A 17,125-nucleotide genomic window follows, 5' to 3' on the forward strand; every position below is an offset into this window, starting at 1 on the left:
AGAAATGGAACATGTTTTTAGCTTTGCTCAGGAGCCCAGAACATACTCACAACTCCAGGAATCTTTGTTCTTCTCTGCAAGTGGAAAATATGATCCATGAGAACAAACTTGATGGCTGGAGTGTGTGCCTAGTTACTCAACCCTGTAACAGGGGGTGGGGATAGGGGGTGGGTTGCGCCTCATGCCACCTTGTGACCACTTTCAAGAGTCTCCTCTGTCCCGCTGAGCAGCTGGCTCACTTTAATAGTTAAGAGACAGGACAGGGGCCTGAAAAACAAGTATAAAATGTGCATTTATTGACATTTGCTCTGAGGTACACTAGGCTTCTAGCAAGAACAAAAGTAGATGTAAAGGGAAATGCACTAATATAATTAGCAACCTAGTGCAGTTGTTGATATGAGATATTCTTTCCAGTCTTGGTAAAGGAACTACGATTATCCTGTATTGAATACCTTCACACTGAATGTGCACTAGAGTTCCAAATTTAGCAAAGATGAATAAGTTATTTACATTTCAAGTATAAATACTGTAGTTTATTCCTTTATTTCACCACCATTTATATGTATGATCTGTGATAGATGCCTTGCTTACATCCTATAAACCAAGGCCAAGAGATATGCCTTATATTGGTTAGTTGGTCTATAACATCAGATTATCATTATTGTAGGGGTGAGCAAAACCCTGCAAAAAGAAAAGGAAGTACATTTTCGTTGATGGTCACAGACTTTACCATTGGTCATTTTCTTGTATTTCTTTTAAAGAACAGGACAAAGGGACTTTATTTTGCCATCTTGGGGGCTCTGTGTAAATCAGTATCATGGAATAAAGACAGTTAATAAAGGCATGAAGAAACCAAAACAAGCAAACTGCACCAAAACAGATGTGCTTAAATTAACCAAGTGACAGTTTATGCATCAGTCTCACAATGGCTGTTGCATGGGGTGGGGGAAGAAAAGTACCAGAAGACTGAGTTGCTCAGAGGCTACTGAGAAACCCCAGGAAACGTCAGAGAGGTGGCCCGTTCACGCCAGCGCTGGCCACCCCTACTTGCCCGTTGCTGTCTCCTTGAGGGGACTCTTCCTCTGACAGTGCTTGTAGGAGGGGGGCGGACAGGGGTGCTTTGAAGGTACTGGAAGGCACTCTGGCGGCCCACCTGTCTCTCTGCACAGTTAAAGGTGAGGGCCACTCCCACATTGCTTTTCATGATTCTGGAGGAGCCATCGGATGTGCCATCAAAGCACCGGCCAAGTGCAATCTCCTTGGCAGTGTGAGGGTCCTGGTCGGTGACAGTATAGATGCCATAGTTGTGGCCCAGTGGATCCAGGGGCGCCAGCATGGTGTACTCACTGGTGTCATTGTTGACTGCTAGTGGTAGGTGGTTGACCAGGTACTCATGAAGCATGGAGTTTACGCTGGCTCGATGGCAGCTGCCCTGAGGGATGACCTTCACCAGGGTACGGTCCACACGGTCCTGGTCATAGAGCATGCCACTGCACTTGAACTCCAAACAGGCAGATGAGACATTGGGTTGGTCCCTGTCCCGTGTGCTCTTCACATCCCGGATTCCGTACAACTTTCCCACTGTCTGCCGGTGGGTGCCCCCCATGTTACGGGAGCGCACATTCACCTCCACTGGCCCCACAATCTTCACCTTGATGTAGCAGGCCCTGAACTCCATTGGCTTGGGCCACCATGCCAGGTAGTCTTCAGTCCAGCTCATAGGGTCATCCTCGTTGAAGGGGACAGTGTTGTAGTCATACCGGTCCCCCTCAATCTGGTAGAACCGGAAATGGGCTGCACTAGGTGGTGCCTCCTCACACGCCCGGAGGTTCTCAAAGGCATAGATGGGCCCATTGCTCTCCTCAGCTGAGTTGGGCCTTGGCTTGGCCATGCTGATCTGAAAAGCTGTCTTCTTAACCCGTGGGTCCTCATGGTCTGTCCGACGGTATTTTAGCTTATTGAGATAGGGCTGAGGGACACCAATAGCATTTGGATTGAATTTAGGAAAAGACTGTACTGCTTCCAGTTCTTCCCCAGCCAGGCTTGCCAAGACATAGGCAGAATAGGCATCGGGGGACTGGTCATCACAGAAGGCAGGTACACAGGCCCCATTGGGGCCTGTGATGACGCTGTCAAAGCGGCCCCAGGCCCTGGGGTTGGATGAGAAGCCAGTCCTGGGCTCCAGGTTGATCACAGAGATCACGACTCCCTGGATCTGCTCACTGGGCAAGAATCTCTCACTCCGGTAGGCCCTAACCTTGATAAAGCACCTCCTGTTTTCTGGGACATCCAGATTAAAGAGTCTCCTTTCACGGATCTCCATGTTGCCCACCAGGAAGGTTCTCTCTTCCCTTTTGCTCCGCCTTTGACTTTCAAATTTGAAGTCACCTTCCTCCTCCCACAACCCTGTATCTGGATTGAGTGACCAGAGTTTCATTGTGGGCACATGCTCTGGCATCTTGACCTGGGTTGAGTCAAGGTGGACCTTCACCTTGCCAACATTAAGTGACTCTGAGGTGGCTTCATCCCTGAAGTCCACAGAGAACATACCATATGTCCGAAGGGGAAAGGTGTCTCCTTCATCATTGATGAAGTTCAGGTCACTCTGGGCAGCTGTGGCTGTGGAAATATTCCGGGGATCCAGGAAGGTCACACTGGCCTTTACTTTTCCTGTGTAGGCTTCCCCATTCTGCCTGTAGAAACTCTTGGATGGGATTTCCAGCTCTCCCACAGGGTCTTCACCAGCCACCTCCCCTAGGGGGATAATGTTGGTGTCCATGGCCTCCAAGGTGATGGGCTCTTTCTTCCGAAGCATCTTGATCTCATGAAACACTGCACTCCCCTTCTTGTTGAAGGGCAGCACTTTAGTGGTGTTGACAAACTTCTGCAACCTGTCCACAAACGTGAGCACCAACCTCTCAGTGTCCTGGGGGACGTGGAGGGTAAAAGTGCCCTTGTAGCCAGTCATGCTCACACGGTTGTTCCCCATATACACGTGGCCAAAGCGCATGGGTTCCCCATTGTCAGCAGCACTGACACGGCCACGCACAATACTCCGAGTCTCTGTACACCGCTGGCAGCTGCACTCCTTGGCCACCTTGGTGGGCAGAGAGTACCCACTGCACTGGATCTCCCTCTCCTCTGTTTTGGAGATGCCACAGCAGTTCTCCACGGCATCCCGGCACCTGATCCCATTATCCTGCTGCCCTGCACAGGTCTTGATAGGGCAATGGCCCACGTCATAATAGAAAGAGTTAGTGGCATTCTGGAAGCAATCATGGGGCAGCCGAATAAGGTAGCTCTTAGGGGTTGGGTTGCAAGGAGTCTCATAATGGGCTGTGGAAGGATATGGTGAGAATATTAAAAGTAAGTTTACATCCTATACAAAGGGTACCCTTACCTCACCTCTCTATAGTGCTTTATGGTTTTCAAAACCATTTGGTTTTGCTGGCATATCCATGATCCCTATTCTCACACAACTCTTCTGAGGGAGATGGAATAGTTATTATTTTTTTAAATGTTTATTTTTGAGAGAGAGAGAAAGACAGAACATGAGCAGAGGAGGGGCAGAGAGAGAGGGAGACACAAAATCCAAAGCTGGCTCCGTGCTCTGAGCTGTTGGCATAGAGCCCGACGAGGGGCTCATATTCATGGACCATGAGATCATGACCTGAGTTGAAGTTGGATGCTTAATGAACTGAACAACCCAGGAGCCCTGGAATAGCTATTATTAATCCCATTTTATACATGGGGAAACAGAGTTGATTGCTGAGACCATCAGAGTCATGGTTCTCAATGAAGGGGTCTTGAAAATGTGTGATAGTGTTTTGAGTTATGACTAAAATTGGGAGTGCTGCTGGCATGGCGGGGGGCATTGTTGCTCTGTGTCCTATAATGTCTGGCACTGTTCTGCATTAAGAATTTTTCTGCACCCTAGGGGCACCTGGGTGTTTCAGTTGATTAAGCCTCTGACTTTGGCTCAGGTCATGATCTCACAGTCCATGAGTTTGAGCCCTGTGTTGAACTCTGTGCTGACAGCTCAGAGCCTGGGACCCTGCTTCAGATTCTGTCTCTGTCTCTTTCTTTCACTCTCTCTCTATCTCTCTCTCTCTCTAAAATAAATAAAAACATTAAAAAGAATTTTTCTGCATTCTACATGATGTTCACATATCTCAGCAGACATTCATGTAGGTAGAAAACCTGTTTAAAATGATCAGAGCCTACAATTTTATATGTGGCTTTAACCATATGTTGAATTTTTAAAGACAGTAACTACCATATAAATCAAACTAAGATTATACCTTGTTTAGCCTGGAACATTACCAAGAACTTTTCCTTTGTTCAGAAAAGCCAAGTACCTGCAGTGACATTAGCCAAGGAATGTGAACCACCAGATGACAACTCTGGAATCCTCAGAATTTGTAGCTGTCACATTCTTGGCGACTGGATTGAAGTGCAAGTGTCTGACCACTCGGTTAGCCTTCTCACGTCCTTATGCCAAAACATTTACACAATGAAATACATACTGTTTCATATAAAAAAGTTTTATTTCTCCCTTATGTTATAGTTAGGGCCATGTACATATATATTTAGAAATTACGTGTAATTATTATCTATCAATTTAACTTCAGAATGTTAAACGCAATGTTAAAAATAATTGTAATAAGTGGGAGCTTTGATATTATGGATCGGGAACCACTACAAAGGGGGCCCCCCATTTCCTCTGCAGAAGTCCAAAAGCCCTGTGTCCTGCCTGCCTGAGGCCCCTTTCTCAACTTTCTTGGAGTCTGTGAAATATTCCAGAATCATTTCAATGACTTTCTCTCTCTGCCTTGTGTTTAGTCTTGTTTAGACTAATTATTAAGATATTTTCCTCCCCCTGCTCCCACTTTGCAAGTAAAGGTTCTCAACTGGCTCTCATCAGGTCACCCTCTCCTGTAAACCTTAGCTCACGTAACACTGCTCTCTCAAGCAGTCATTCGTGATCACTCACACTGGACGGTCTCTGTGTTTCATCTATAGAATCCATGGCCCCTTGTCTCCTGTTTCAGTGCATTTTTCCATCTTTGTACTTATTTGTCTCTTTTTTATATTTCTTCACCCTTCCTGTATTGGCAGCTCTATGAAAGTGGGATTCAGGCCTGTGACATCTTTGTGTCCTAGAGGGCAGAGCACTGTGCACAACGCAGAAAAGCCCAAGCTTTTACTGCCCGGATAAGCCCACTGGGGTGCTCCCCGGCCCCGTGCCAGACTCGGGGATGCTGCCAGGCTTACCTATGACGGCCAGCTGGGCAACCTGGGACTTCATAGCCCCAGCATCACTCTGGGCCTTGCAGAAGTACTCGCCAGCCTGGTCTTGCCGCAGGTTCCTCAGCACCAGCTTGCTCTCATGCTTGTAGAGGGAGGGGTCCAGCAGCGTGTCATTGTGGTACCTGCAAGGAACGGAGAGGCAGAGGCTGAGGGGACGATGGGAGAGTACTAGGAACAAGCAGTCAGGGAGACAGATGATGGATGGGGCCCCATAGATGCCAACCCCACCTCTGACTCAGCTCATCCAAGAGCACCAACTGACCTGGGAGTCAAGAGGCTTGATTCTGAGTCCCAACCTCACTACTAACTGGCTATGGATCCTGGGACAATTCATCTCATCTCTTAGAGCTTTAGCCTCCTGGGCTGTAAAATGGGGCCAGTGATTCTTAGCTAACTTTACACAACAGTTAGGAGCATCAGACAAGATAATGGCTGTAACATGTCTGAAGGGTAAGAGCCTCACAGCCATTGGGGACTCTGACCTTGTGTGCTTTTGTCAGGGGAAGCAGGGCTGGAGGACCTTGTTCTGTGTCCCAAGAGTATGCAAGTAGAACCTTGAGACCAGAGCTGCGCTGTGGGGATCCCAGCTCCAAGCAGGTAGTGACAGGGCTTTGCTGGTTATCCAGGAGGCCTCAACCCTGCTGGCTCCCACTTGGAAATGCCAACTTATGGGCTCTGTGCCATGGCCTTACTGATAACTTTATTCTGTTGGTTATTATTACAATGAATAAGTCCAGATCCAATGCAAGAAAGATCTGGTTTCCAAGAAAAAACTTGGGCAAGGTAGCTGGCAGAATACTCACCAGAAATACTTGTCTGGACTGGGCTTCCCTGCGGCCTTACAGCATAAGGACACGCTCTGCCCAGCTCTCCGTGCTTTTGTCTCAGGGTTCATCACGATGTATGGGGTCTCTGGGACAGAAGACAAGAAATGGTGATTTGGTTTTTTATTTTGTGGCCGACTGTCTAGAGCCTCGCTCCCTCAAGTTCTTTGTCATGTGTTAAAATTGTATGACTTTACCCCTACTCCCACCCTCACTTCCTCTCTAAGGGAACTGGTCCAGAATGGAGTCCACCCCCTTGGCCTAGGACCAGCTTCTGTGGCCTTTCAACAGCATATGGGTGGGGCAGTAGAGAACCAAGGGGACCTTGTGTGAACTAAGCTTCCCAAGCACCGCTGTTGGGACAGAGCCGGCTGTTTTGAATAGTGCAATACTCCCATTCTGCTGCCTCCAGCAGGATTTTCTGGCAATTCTGCACCATGTCTGGATTCCTCTAGACTCTCTACATAACTTTCAAACCTCACATTGTATTATAATTGACTATTTTAGATATGGTGGCCAGGGAAGAACTTGTACATTTGAGGGGGCAAGCCCTGTCAACATCTGCTGGAACAATTCTCCAAGCAGAGTATATAGCAAGTGCAAAGGCCCTGAGGCAGGAGTGTGCCTGCATATTTGAGGAACAGCTAGGAGGCTATTCTGGCTGGAGTAGAATAACTCTGAGGGGGTGGAAGGGAGAGTAATGGAAGAAGAGAGCAGAGAAGTAATGGGGGAGCCAGATGATGTAGAGCCTTGTGGGTCATGATAAGGATTTGGAATTTTACTCTTTAAGCTGGGGAGCCAGCTCATAGCACTATGATCCCTTTATTTAAAAGTCCAGTCTTCCTATCCAGCCCTTCCCCGGAGAACAGTACCTGCCCTTATGAATTCTGCATTGACAGTGGCTGCCTTTAGGCTAGTCTTGGGCAGTGTGAGCATGATGGGGGCAAACTTGGTCTTTGTGATCTTCAGAACGCTTTTGCCATCAGGGCACACGCCAGGGACTCGGAACCTCCCACTGCTGTCTGTCTTGGTCAGTGGCTTAGGCGTCTTGGTCAGCAGGTAGACAGTGGCCCCTGAGGCTGGGGCACCCCCAGGCAGGGAGACAGTTCCATGTAGCACAAAGTCCTGGCACATGCAAGCATCGCAGTCAGCATTCACCTGGCCCATGGGGCAGGTCAGATCACAGGCTGTAAAAGAAGAGGCCACATCAGGAGGGCTTATATGGACTCTGGCCCTCCATCAGGCATATATCAGCCTGTGGAATCACATATGCTTCCCCTCCTCCTTAGGTCTTTGTTACCTTTCCATATCAGCCTGTGTGATTAATTCCTACTCATCCTTCAAGACTTAGCACAGGACACCTCCATGAGAAAGCTGTCCTTGATTCTCCCAAGCTATAATTGACCCTGTGCTGTGCTCCCACATTATCCTCTGCATCCCCCAGCAGAGTACATTATAGATGCTCACTTAATACTTGAATGAATGAACGAATCCCTCTGTCTTGGTCTGACCCTCTGACCTATCCTTCCAGGTGACATCAACCTCGGTAGCATGTCTTTCCAGTACCCGGAGCAAGGGCAGTACCTGTACAGGCCTGCTCCATGCAGAGCCGGCCCTCCTCAGAGGCTTCATTGCACAGTGACACCGTCTCTGCCAGGCAGGTGCGTGTTCGGGTCTGAACTCCAGTGTGACCACAAGCAGCAGAACACTTGGTCCAGGGAGACCATGGGCTCCAGATGCGCTCTGTGTCTCTGCGCAGGGACCCTGCAAAGCAGGATCAGCAGACAGTCTGACTTACTTCCCAAAGGGAATCTGTCAGGAAATCTGACCCTGAGGCTGCTTTTTTCTCAGAGAGACAGGGTCTCTGTTTACATCACACATGTCATTGATATTTATATTTACTGGAATGACTTTTCTAGCTGATGGAAGTCAAGAGTCTCAAGGAAATGGTGTCTCTAATTTGCACAAAGGTACCATGGACTAGGCGTGGCTTTAAGAGGGACTTGCTGGCCAAGCACTGGGACTTGAGTATGCTGTCCTAGGATGTCCAGGGACAGCAGCATTCTGCCTCTCCACTATGTGGAAACAGCCACATGTTCCTGTGGCAGTGCCCCCTGTGACGTGCCTGGAAGCCAGGGCCTGGGATTTCCGTCACTCAGGTATCAAGCTCCCTTCTCACCTCTGCTCTGAGGCCTGTGTGCAGGAATGGGGACATCAGACCTCGTCCAGGAGACCTGGCCCAGCCTGAGCCCCCACTCTGGATGACCACCACTGCCACTTGGGCCTGCAGGGTCAGGCTGTGTGCGCTGGCAGAGTCCCAGGAAGGGAGGGTGGCCATCTGAGAAGTGGGCAGCCTTGCAGCTGGCCCTGTATTATCCTGTGTGGAGAGGGAGGATGTGGAGCATGAACTCTGGGACTCTGCAAACACAGACGTGGGTTCAAATCCCAGCTCTCCACCTATTAGCTGTGTAATTATGAGAAGTTATTTAACCTCTCTGAACTCAGAGTAAATTGCCAAAATGAAGATTCCTCACAGGTCAGTTGTAACTAGTAGGTAACTAGCCCAGTGTCTGGCACATAGGAATTATAATAGAAACTAACACTTAATGAACATTCATCTGGGTTAAATCCTCTACATTCATTATCTTGTTTAATCCTAATAAAAACTCACATCAAGATTTACTAATATTATCCCTGTTCCATTGGTAAGAAACCTGAGGCTCAGAGAGCTTCAGAAAATTTGCCTAAGGAACATAGTTCAGGTGGTGGACCCAAGATTCTAACCCAAGAAACCCCACCCCAGAGCCTGTGGTCTTCACCACCTTGCCACACACACTTTAAGTGGGCTGAATGGAAAGTATCCATTAGCACAGAACACTCTGGGGAAGATTATGGCTCTCTTGACACTAATGCATTATTCTGAGGAAGGTGAAGCCTGTGTGTGTTCAATATGGAGAGTTCTCATGGCCTCTCCCTGTGCTGAGGCTGCTGGGAGGTCGTGGTTGGGGGACTGTCCGGGCTCACCTGGGGGGCAAAGGAAGCGCACAGTATAATTGGAGCAATTCTGGCCGGGCCTCTGCTCCCTGTTGAGGCACCAGAAGCCCTGGCGGGGACTGCTGTGGACCACCTGGCCAGTGCTGCCTGCGGGTGTCCAGTCGGTGGTCCGAGCCTCTAGCCGCAGGGGCTGAGCACACACTCGGTCCCCATAGTAGAAGCGAATGGCATCCAGCCGCTCATAGTCACCCTGCCCGCCTGGGTGGTCAATGTTGAACCACGTTGTCCACTCACCAGGACCTACGAGAGACAGAGGCAGGTCAGGGAGGAACCAGGCCCCAGAAGCCCAGGTGAGCTCCATCCTACTTTCCTGCTTAACTCCCAGAAATCACTCCTGACACCTCTCACCCACCCCCAGTGGGTCTCAGGTCCTGTCTTCTCTAACTCTCCAGTCCTTTATCCTTCTGCACCTGGCACTCCATTAACACTCTCAGCAGCCTAGCTGTACCATGTTAGTAACTCCCTGCCTGGTCTCCCTACCTCCAAGTTCCCCTTCCACTCACCCCCACCCCTTCCCAACACTGCAGTCAGGGTGAGCTTTCTCCAGGTGGCTTGGACCACACCACTCCCCAGCCTTAAATCCCTTAGCCAGGCATTCATGGTGCTGGTGAGCTGGCCCTGGCTATCTCTCCATCCTCATCTCCCACCCCCCTCCATCTCCCCTCCAGCCTGTGCTCTGGCCCCAGCAAACTCTATAGCATTCCTGAATAAGTCAGGCAGCTTCACAGTCTAAGCTATCCTCCTATATACTAGGTCTCTCTGCCTGGACAGAGATGTAGGACAAACATCTTATAAAAGTGGGTTTCCATGGAAACCATGACTTTGTGACTTGGCTTCAAAGATTTTCCCAGCAAGCTCAGTAAAGACCCCTCTCTTGACCCTCCCTGATCCAGCCACAACTCACTTTCCAGGGAGTCACCAGGCTTGGCAAGGAGGCTGGAGGTCCTCTTCCCAGACTGGACTCTTCTTACCGACTGAGTGAGCATCGTCTGCCTCCCTGAGGGCAAGGAGGAGAAGAGGCCAGGACTGTTAGTTACAAGGGCCCAGGAGGGTCCTGCTACCGGCCTCTTAAGATGCAGGGAAGCAGGTAATGTGGTGGGTGGAGCATGAGCGCTGAACATGGGTTCAAATCTCCACCCTGCTGCCAACTGTCTATACAACCTCACAAAAGCTTTATTCTTTTAATGGTGCTTTCCATAACACAGTGCTGCATTAACAGTTGCTACCTCATAGGGTTCTGATGGATATTCAGGGTGATAATGAATATAAAGAGACCCGCACATAGTGCATACTCAGTAAATGGTAGCTGTCTTTTTGCTCTTGTTCTAGACATGGATCATCGGATGCTGGTGAGCAGCCGGTGGGCCAGGCCCCTACGTTATGATCTGGGCCTGTCCTTCTCAGCAGAATGGAGCCTTATTTTCCTCATCTGTAAAATGGAGATATTAGTTCCCACCTCAGAGGGTGGTAGTCCAGCTGGCATGAGAATTTCATGAGGTAACGCAAGTAAACATCTCTGAACCGTGCAGTTTGAGAGTGTGGTGAGCATCAGAGGCTCTGCCACTAACTGTTTGACCTTGAGCCAGATCCATAACTCATTTGACCCCTGTTCCCTCATCATACAATGAGGATAATAATAGTTCTTGCCTCAGAGCATTGTGGAGATTAAATAAGCTCATTCATAAAATCCACTTAGAACAGTGCCTAGCATAGTTTTTGCCCATTAAGTGTTAGCAACTCACAAGGATGCATCGAGGGTCCTCGGGCCACAAGCCAGTTCTACCCCATTTGATGCTGGATTGGGGTCTCCACAAGGAGAAGGAGGAGAACAGAGGGCAGCCCCAGCTTGAAAAGGCAATTAACTTCTCATGGAAGGAGCCAAATCAGAATTCTCTATGCTGCTTACTTGGGGTGATAGGAGCACTTTTAATCAAACTAATCTGATTTCCCCTCAGATGGCTGAATGTTAATCATCTTCACAAACAGCAGCCGTCAGGGTGGAAGGAGCAAGGTGGGGAGTGGGCACACACAAGGTTCTGCAAGACGAGAGGCAGACTTTGTTCCCGCGTGGGTACTCATAAAGGCCGCAGCACGTGCAGCTTTACAAGAGGGCTTTGAGCAGTGTTTGCCTTCCTTGAGTATGTGGTTAGAAATCAGGAGAGAACAGGGAGATGGGAAACACACAGGGCAGTGCTGGGAGCCCTGATGCTTAGATTAGATGTACCAGGCAAATTCCCTCTACCCACCCCTTCAAGAACTCAGTATTGGGGCACCTGCGTGGCTCAGTGGGTTAAGTGTCCAACTTCGGCCGAGGTCATGACTTTATGGTTCATGATTTCGAGGCCTGTGTCAGCTCTGTGCTGACAGCTCAGAGCCTGGAGCCTGCTTCGGATTCTGTGTCTCCCTCTCTCTCTACCTCTCTCTCTCAAAAATAAATAAACATTAAAAAAAAAAAACCAAAACTCTGTCACCAGAGGGTGGGGTCAGAGGACAAGGAGAAGGGGGTCTGGTGTCTGTGAAATTTGGCTGCAAAGTCTAAATGAAATTGAGCATCAGGCCAGAAGAATTTTTATGAAACTAAAATCAGACTGACCCCAAACCTGCTTCTAAGACCCAAGTGGTCCCTTGTGATTCCCTTTTGCTTTGACTGCCAGGAATCTCAGAGCTAAATTGAGCACTCAGTGGTGATACCCCTCTTGTCTTTTTCCCTCCCTTTGAGCGACAGCTAATTTCTCTCCTCATTTAAAGGATTCTGTTCTCTGAATTTTGATATTGGGAACCATCTCAAATTCTTTGGGAAAACAAGCAGAATATAAATTATTAATAAGTCTATAAACCAGGTCTTAAGACACTTGCTGAGGCTTATGGCAAATAAATATTTGAGTCCCAGACCAGATATGACTTCACTATGGCAAGTAGAGGCTTAGGAGAGAGCAGATACTTAGCCTGTACCCAACACAGAGGTAACTTCCAGGACCAGGAAGAAGAACACCCAGGCCTTGGTCCCCACCATCTTTCCCTGAGGCTCTGTGGGAAACATGGGTGAGGAGAAGGGTGAAGGTGCTTCAGAGTGAGGTCCTGCTGGGAACGTAGTCCCCTGGGAAGTTTCTCAGATCCAGTGTCCTGCAAAGGAAAAATGCTTATCAGGCTCCACATTTCTGTGTCATCTCTTATGGCTTGAGCACAACTATTTCTTAACCTATCAAGGGTGGAAGGGTAGACAGAAAAGTCTTGAGGGAAGTAACACCTGCCCAAGTTGTGAATCTGGTCAGCTTGGGAGTTGCAGAGGCTCAGCATTTGAGTTCAAATATGGCAGACCTGGATTCAGATCCTGGAACCAGGCTCCAGGAGCCCATATCAAGATGGGGCATGAGGGAGAGTAGGGTGAAGAGGTGCTTTGCAATGATGAGGGGCCTCGGGTTCACTCCCAGCAGCCTCTGGGTGACTCATTCATCACTTCCAAGACCTGGGTTTGGGAGCATGTTTTGCTCCCCTTTGGTGGGGTTCACACTCTTGCACAAAGGGGCTACATTAAGACTGTAGCCCAGTCCTGAATACAGTGACCCCTCATAGGACAGGCAAGCTGGAGGGCACAGATGCTTCAGACACACGACCTCCATGAACACATTCCCAGATGTGCATGGGCTGCAGCTGGAACACATTTCTGGCCTGCTTGTTAGGGCCTAGCTGAGAGTTACACAGCCAGGAGCTCACTGAAGGAGAGCAGAGGGGACACACTGTAAGAAGCCAGGACTCCCCAATAACTGCTAAGGACGGGTTAGGGGCTGTAGGAGCAGGGAGAGGAAAGCGGGCACTGCAATAAGGGCAAATATCCATGCGGTGAGGCCCAGGCTCCCTCCTACTTATTTTTATCTCTCCCCAGAGCTCTGGCCTACCCAGAATCTAACCAGTTCCTGGAGATTCAGAAGTGGTTGCCTTCAATGACCAAATTGCAGGGTGTGGTGGGAAAGGGGAGATTCCTCCTTTGCAGAACAAAAGATCCAAAAGCACTTGCCTTTCCCAGGAGAACAACAAACCAATCCCACACCACAGACCCTCTAGCTCTAAGCCTGCCAACCCCCTCTCCCACCTGTTTCTCTGCCAAGGGAACAGAGGCATAGGGGTCTCCAAGGTCCCCATTGCGTGTCTTACCCCAGGCTCTTGGGCTCTGGCAAGGAGCTGAGTGCTGCTTAGCATCCAGTCGAAGACTGTTCTAGGACTGTCTGGGAGGCCAAGGTGGCCTGAGGCACCTTGTGGAAAAACCATTTCCCATCTGGCAGGCCTCGGAAGTTTCCTCAGCATATGCTCTGTTAGTTAGGCTCCTCATCCCACGCTCCTCAGAACTCTCGGACAAAGCAGACTGGCTGACCGAGAGAAAAAAGCAGGCACCCAGACCCTGACTGGGACCATTGGAGAGCCCCTGACCTCAGGTAAAGGAGAGGGATGACTGAACCAGTGGGAGAAAAGAGAGAACTTCAAGGCAGAAACAGTGGGGATCTTATCTCAGGGAGATGCAGGGTAGTCAGGGGAGGGCCAGAAGAGCCAAGTGGGGCTGTGGAGTGCCAGCATGGGGTGAGGAAAATGGGAGTGGAGCTTACCGGGTCCTGAGCAGGACTCTTCAGCTGGGGGTTCAAGTCTTCGTCTCTCCAGCGTCCAGCCGCCAGGCCTTATATAGCACAGCTAGTGGCTCAGCCTGTGGCAGTGTGCCAGGGGAAGCGCAGCGAAACCAGATCTGAGCACCAGGAAGCTCAGCCTCCCCATCCCCTCCCCAAAACCCCCAGAGGAGCTCCCAGAGGCCGGGATTTCACTTGCAGATCCTTAGGCGGAGATGCTGCAAAACCTGGGGAGGGGCCAGCTGGGCAGCTGCTGGGGGCTTCACAGGCCAGAGCAGAGAGAAGCAAGAGGAGGTAATGCGGACACTGGGAGCAGCCCTGGGAAGGGGCCAAGGGCTATTCTACATCTGGGCAGTATTTCATGGCTCAGGGGGTGGTGTGCTCTTGCCTAAGCTTGCTGATCCCCCACATTCCCCTGGCCCTGGCCCGCCCATGTGGAGAAAGAACTTTGCTGCTGTTAGCACATACTCCAAACTCTCTTAGCCACACAGATCTCTCCACTGGGGGCTTCCAGTCTGAGCTGGGTGACTACTCAGCCTCTCTGGCCCCCTTAAGGGAAGGGAACAAAGGAATTATGGGACACAGGATATCAACTAGTGAGAACAGGTCTTCCCTGCCCCTACCTTCTACTACCTGGGTGCCTGTCTATGTGCACTGGACCCCAGAACCACTGCATGTAGAGTCTCTGAGACCTTGCCAGACGCTCACGTATGTGTGTGTGTGTGTATGTGTCTGCCTTCAGTCATGGGGCCCTCCAGCAACGAACAGCCTTACCCGTAGGTGGCGTAAGCAGCTGTCTGTGCTTCTAGACTTCAGCAGCCTCCCTGCCAGCAGGAGTCTGCCTGTTGTTACAGGCTGCAGTTCTACAGCTTTAGCATGCATTAGAATTCCCTGGAGGTCTGATTGCTGCCCCACCCCATACCAAGTTTCTGATTCAGTACATCTGAGGTAAGGCCTGAGACTGTATTTCTAACAACCCCCAGGTGATACGGATGCTGCTGGTTCATGGACGGCATCCAAGTCCCAGTTGGAGGCAGAAGATGGGCAGGGGCATACTAGGAACCACACAGCAAGACCTGTTAGGACCTGCCTTGTGTGCCAGGCTCATCTGGCCTAGACTGGGCTTCCTGCCTCATTCCTGGGCCTAGAGATGGAGGCTTGGCCTCAGTGGCCCCCAACAGCAGTGTCAGCTCACTCTTCCCATACACCCTCTTCAAGTTCCTATTCTTTAGGAGGCTTTAGGTTAGGCACTGGGAGGTCACAAGGGAGGAGACATGTCCCTGCACTCAGAGGAATGAACCTCATGTGCTAATGATCCCGCAGCAAACAGTCCAGACCCTCATCCAGAGAGCTCTGTATGTGTGCTTGTATGTGTCTTTGTCTTTCTCTGTGTGTGTGTGTGTGTGTGTGTGTGTGTGTGTGTAAGCAGGGTTTAGGAATTTTGCTTCTCTGATCATCACCCTGGACACAGACTGTTTGGGGAGAGGATGGGTATAGAGGAAGGATGTTGAGCAACAATGGCCCCAAACCTGACATAAGACTCAGACCTGGTTTGCTTTGTTTCCTAGAGCTTGGTCTCCCTCCTAGCCCCCAGCCATTGGCTCATAGAGTTTGTAGCCAGCCCCAGTCTTGTCCAATTTGTTATCAGAACCAAACCATGAAGCAGCTTCAGGCGTGTCTTTGAAGGCAAAGTCTGAACTGGTGAAGCCCATAAAAGCTCTACTAGTCTGAGGACAGACAAAGACTGAAAAAATAGGAACTTGGGAGTAAAAAACCTTAGTACTGGCTTGTTGCTGATTCTGATGTGTGACTTTGGACAAGTAATGACCCAGGTGACCCTGGGTCTCAGTGTCTACACCTGTGCAACAAAAACTTGGACGGAGAAAGCTCTGATGCCCCCAGCAGTGCTGGCAAGGTTTGGTAAGATGTTGACAACAAACATTGTAGGGAGGAGAGAAAGGAAGGCATGACAGCTCTAAGAAGTCTGGCCAGAGAAGCAAACTGACCACTGAGGCTAGATAAAGAGAGCAAGATATAGAAGAGAGGAAGGTGGGGAGAAGTAAACCAGAGGACCAGAGGTCAAGGGCAGGATAATCAGGCCTCCACTCTATGGACCCAAGGATGTGTGAAAGGGACATCCCCAGGCTCCCAACTGCACCCTTCTCTTCTTTTACTGTAGTGGGAGGCAGGGTACCCTATGGGATGAGGTTTTGGCAAAGAGGAGTTCTTTAGGCCACGAATCCTGCCTGGGTCTCCTTGCTTGGCCCAGAGCTCACACTGGGGCCCCCTCCTCCTTACCCCCAAATGGCCAGTGGGTGTTGCCATTGTTGGCACAGGGCTGAGAGACTGTGAGCTAGAGTCCCTGAGTTCCAATTCCAACCCTGCCCTTTGTATTCCTTCAGCCCATTTCCTCCCTCCCTGCCTTGCCAGCTCCTCCCCCCTGCCCCCCATCAAAGGATCCTTTCTTGTCCCAAACAGGACTGAGCTGAGAGCTGTGCAGAGCTAGATCGGAGTGAAGGTGAGTCTACCCCTCCCACCCCCCCCAGGATTCCTTTGAGGAAGAAGAGGCGTTGTCCTCAGTCAGGACCCTAGGATAGGCAGGGCTTAGGAGGTGGCCACAGGTCTGGACTGCCAAGGCCTGGCCTGGATAGGTCAGGTCCAGCCACAAGTAGCCATCTGCGACTTCTGGAGGCCAGGCTAGTCTTGCAGCAGCTTTAAGCTCCTGCCTGGAACACACTGGAAACCCATCAACCACTCCCACCCCTGATCAAGGCTTGGAGCCCAGTGTAGCCAGGCCACCTGTGACCTAAGCCTATGGCCACAGTCCCCACCCGGCTGAGGGGAAAGGAACTTGGGAACACTTGGGTGTGTAGTGGGGGAGAAGGGTCTGATGTGATCCTAGTGGCTCCAGAAGGTTGTCTGCCTCCAACGTTCTCTCTGACCTCCTCTCCCATGCTCCTTTTATCACCCACCTGTGGCCTGAGGAGGCTGCGGAGGCCTGGGGAGGGACAGGATGCTGCTGATTCCTGGGAACAAGAGGACTTCCTCTCTGAGTGACCACCAGGGGCTGCTGACCCAGTATTTCGGACCCCAGAAATCCAGAGTCCAGGGCCGTGGGAGAGCTCACTCTCTGACCTCATTGTTCTCCCAGTCCAGTGTTGAGTCTGTCACTGTTCTGCCTCTGTGCCTTTGCGCTTTTATTCCTCAGCTTCCCATCTTGAAATCCAGCCCTTCCTCCCCTCCAGGGTGAACATCCCCATCTTTCAAAATCCCATCTACATGTCCTCCCTCCTGCTGTCTATGACCACCCAGGCCCATCTTGGT

At 50.4% G+C, this 17,125-nt stretch overlaps 1 protein-coding gene and 1 long non-coding RNA gene across 2 annotated transcripts; one reads left to right on the forward strand and one right to left on the reverse strand.

Moving 5' to 3' along the window:
• Nucleotides 1-511: 511 nt before the first annotated feature.
• On the reverse strand, nt 512-13,821 carry CILP (cartilage intermediate layer protein). The gene is made up of 9 exons (XM_029950835.1): nt 13,787-13,821; nt 12,141-12,311; nt 10,093-10,185; nt 9,159-9,428; nt 7,719-7,898; nt 7,007-7,321; nt 6,114-6,222; nt 5,275-5,432; nt 512-3,336 (listed from the first exon to the last, which is right to left on the reverse strand). The coding sequence occupies exons 2-9, from the start codon at nt 12,226-12,228 to the stop codon at nt 983-985; spliced, it is 3,567 nt and encodes a 1,188-aa protein (XP_029806695.1). The 5' UTR covers nt 12,229-12,311; nt 13,787-13,821; the 3' UTR covers nt 512-982.
• On the forward strand, nt 8,274-16,911 carry LOC115301156. Its single transcript, XR_003912995.1, has 5 exons — nt 8,274-8,293; nt 10,100-10,275; nt 10,518-10,685; nt 16,280-16,319; nt 16,789-16,911. It is a non-coding gene; the product is annotated as an uncharacterized LOC115301156 (long non-coding RNA).
• Nucleotides 16,912-17,125: the final 214 nt, after the last annotated feature.

Source organism: Suricata suricatta, chromosome 9 (assembly GCF_006229205.1).
Source record: "Suricata suricatta isolate VVHF042 chromosome 9, meerkat_22Aug2017_6uvM2_HiC, whole genome shotgun sequence".
Lineage (NCBI taxonomy): Eukaryota > Metazoa > Chordata > Mammalia > Carnivora > Herpestidae > Suricata > Suricata suricatta.

Excerpts from the sequence above, each read along its gene's own strand:
- CILP (XM_029950835.1), bottom strand. The coding sequence starts at position 12,228 with ATGTTTCCCACAGAGCCTCAGGGAAAGATGGTGGGGACCAAGGCCTGG. Across the intron at positions 10,186-12,140 it reads GGAAGTTACCTCTGTGTTGG|GGAGGCAGACGATGCTCACT; the intron begins GTACAGGCTAAG and ends CCTTGCCCTCAG. Across the intron at positions 7,899-9,158 it reads GCGCTTCCTTTGCCCCCCAG|GGTCCCTGCGCAGAGACACA; the intron begins GTGAGCCCGGAC and ends CCTGCTTTGCAG.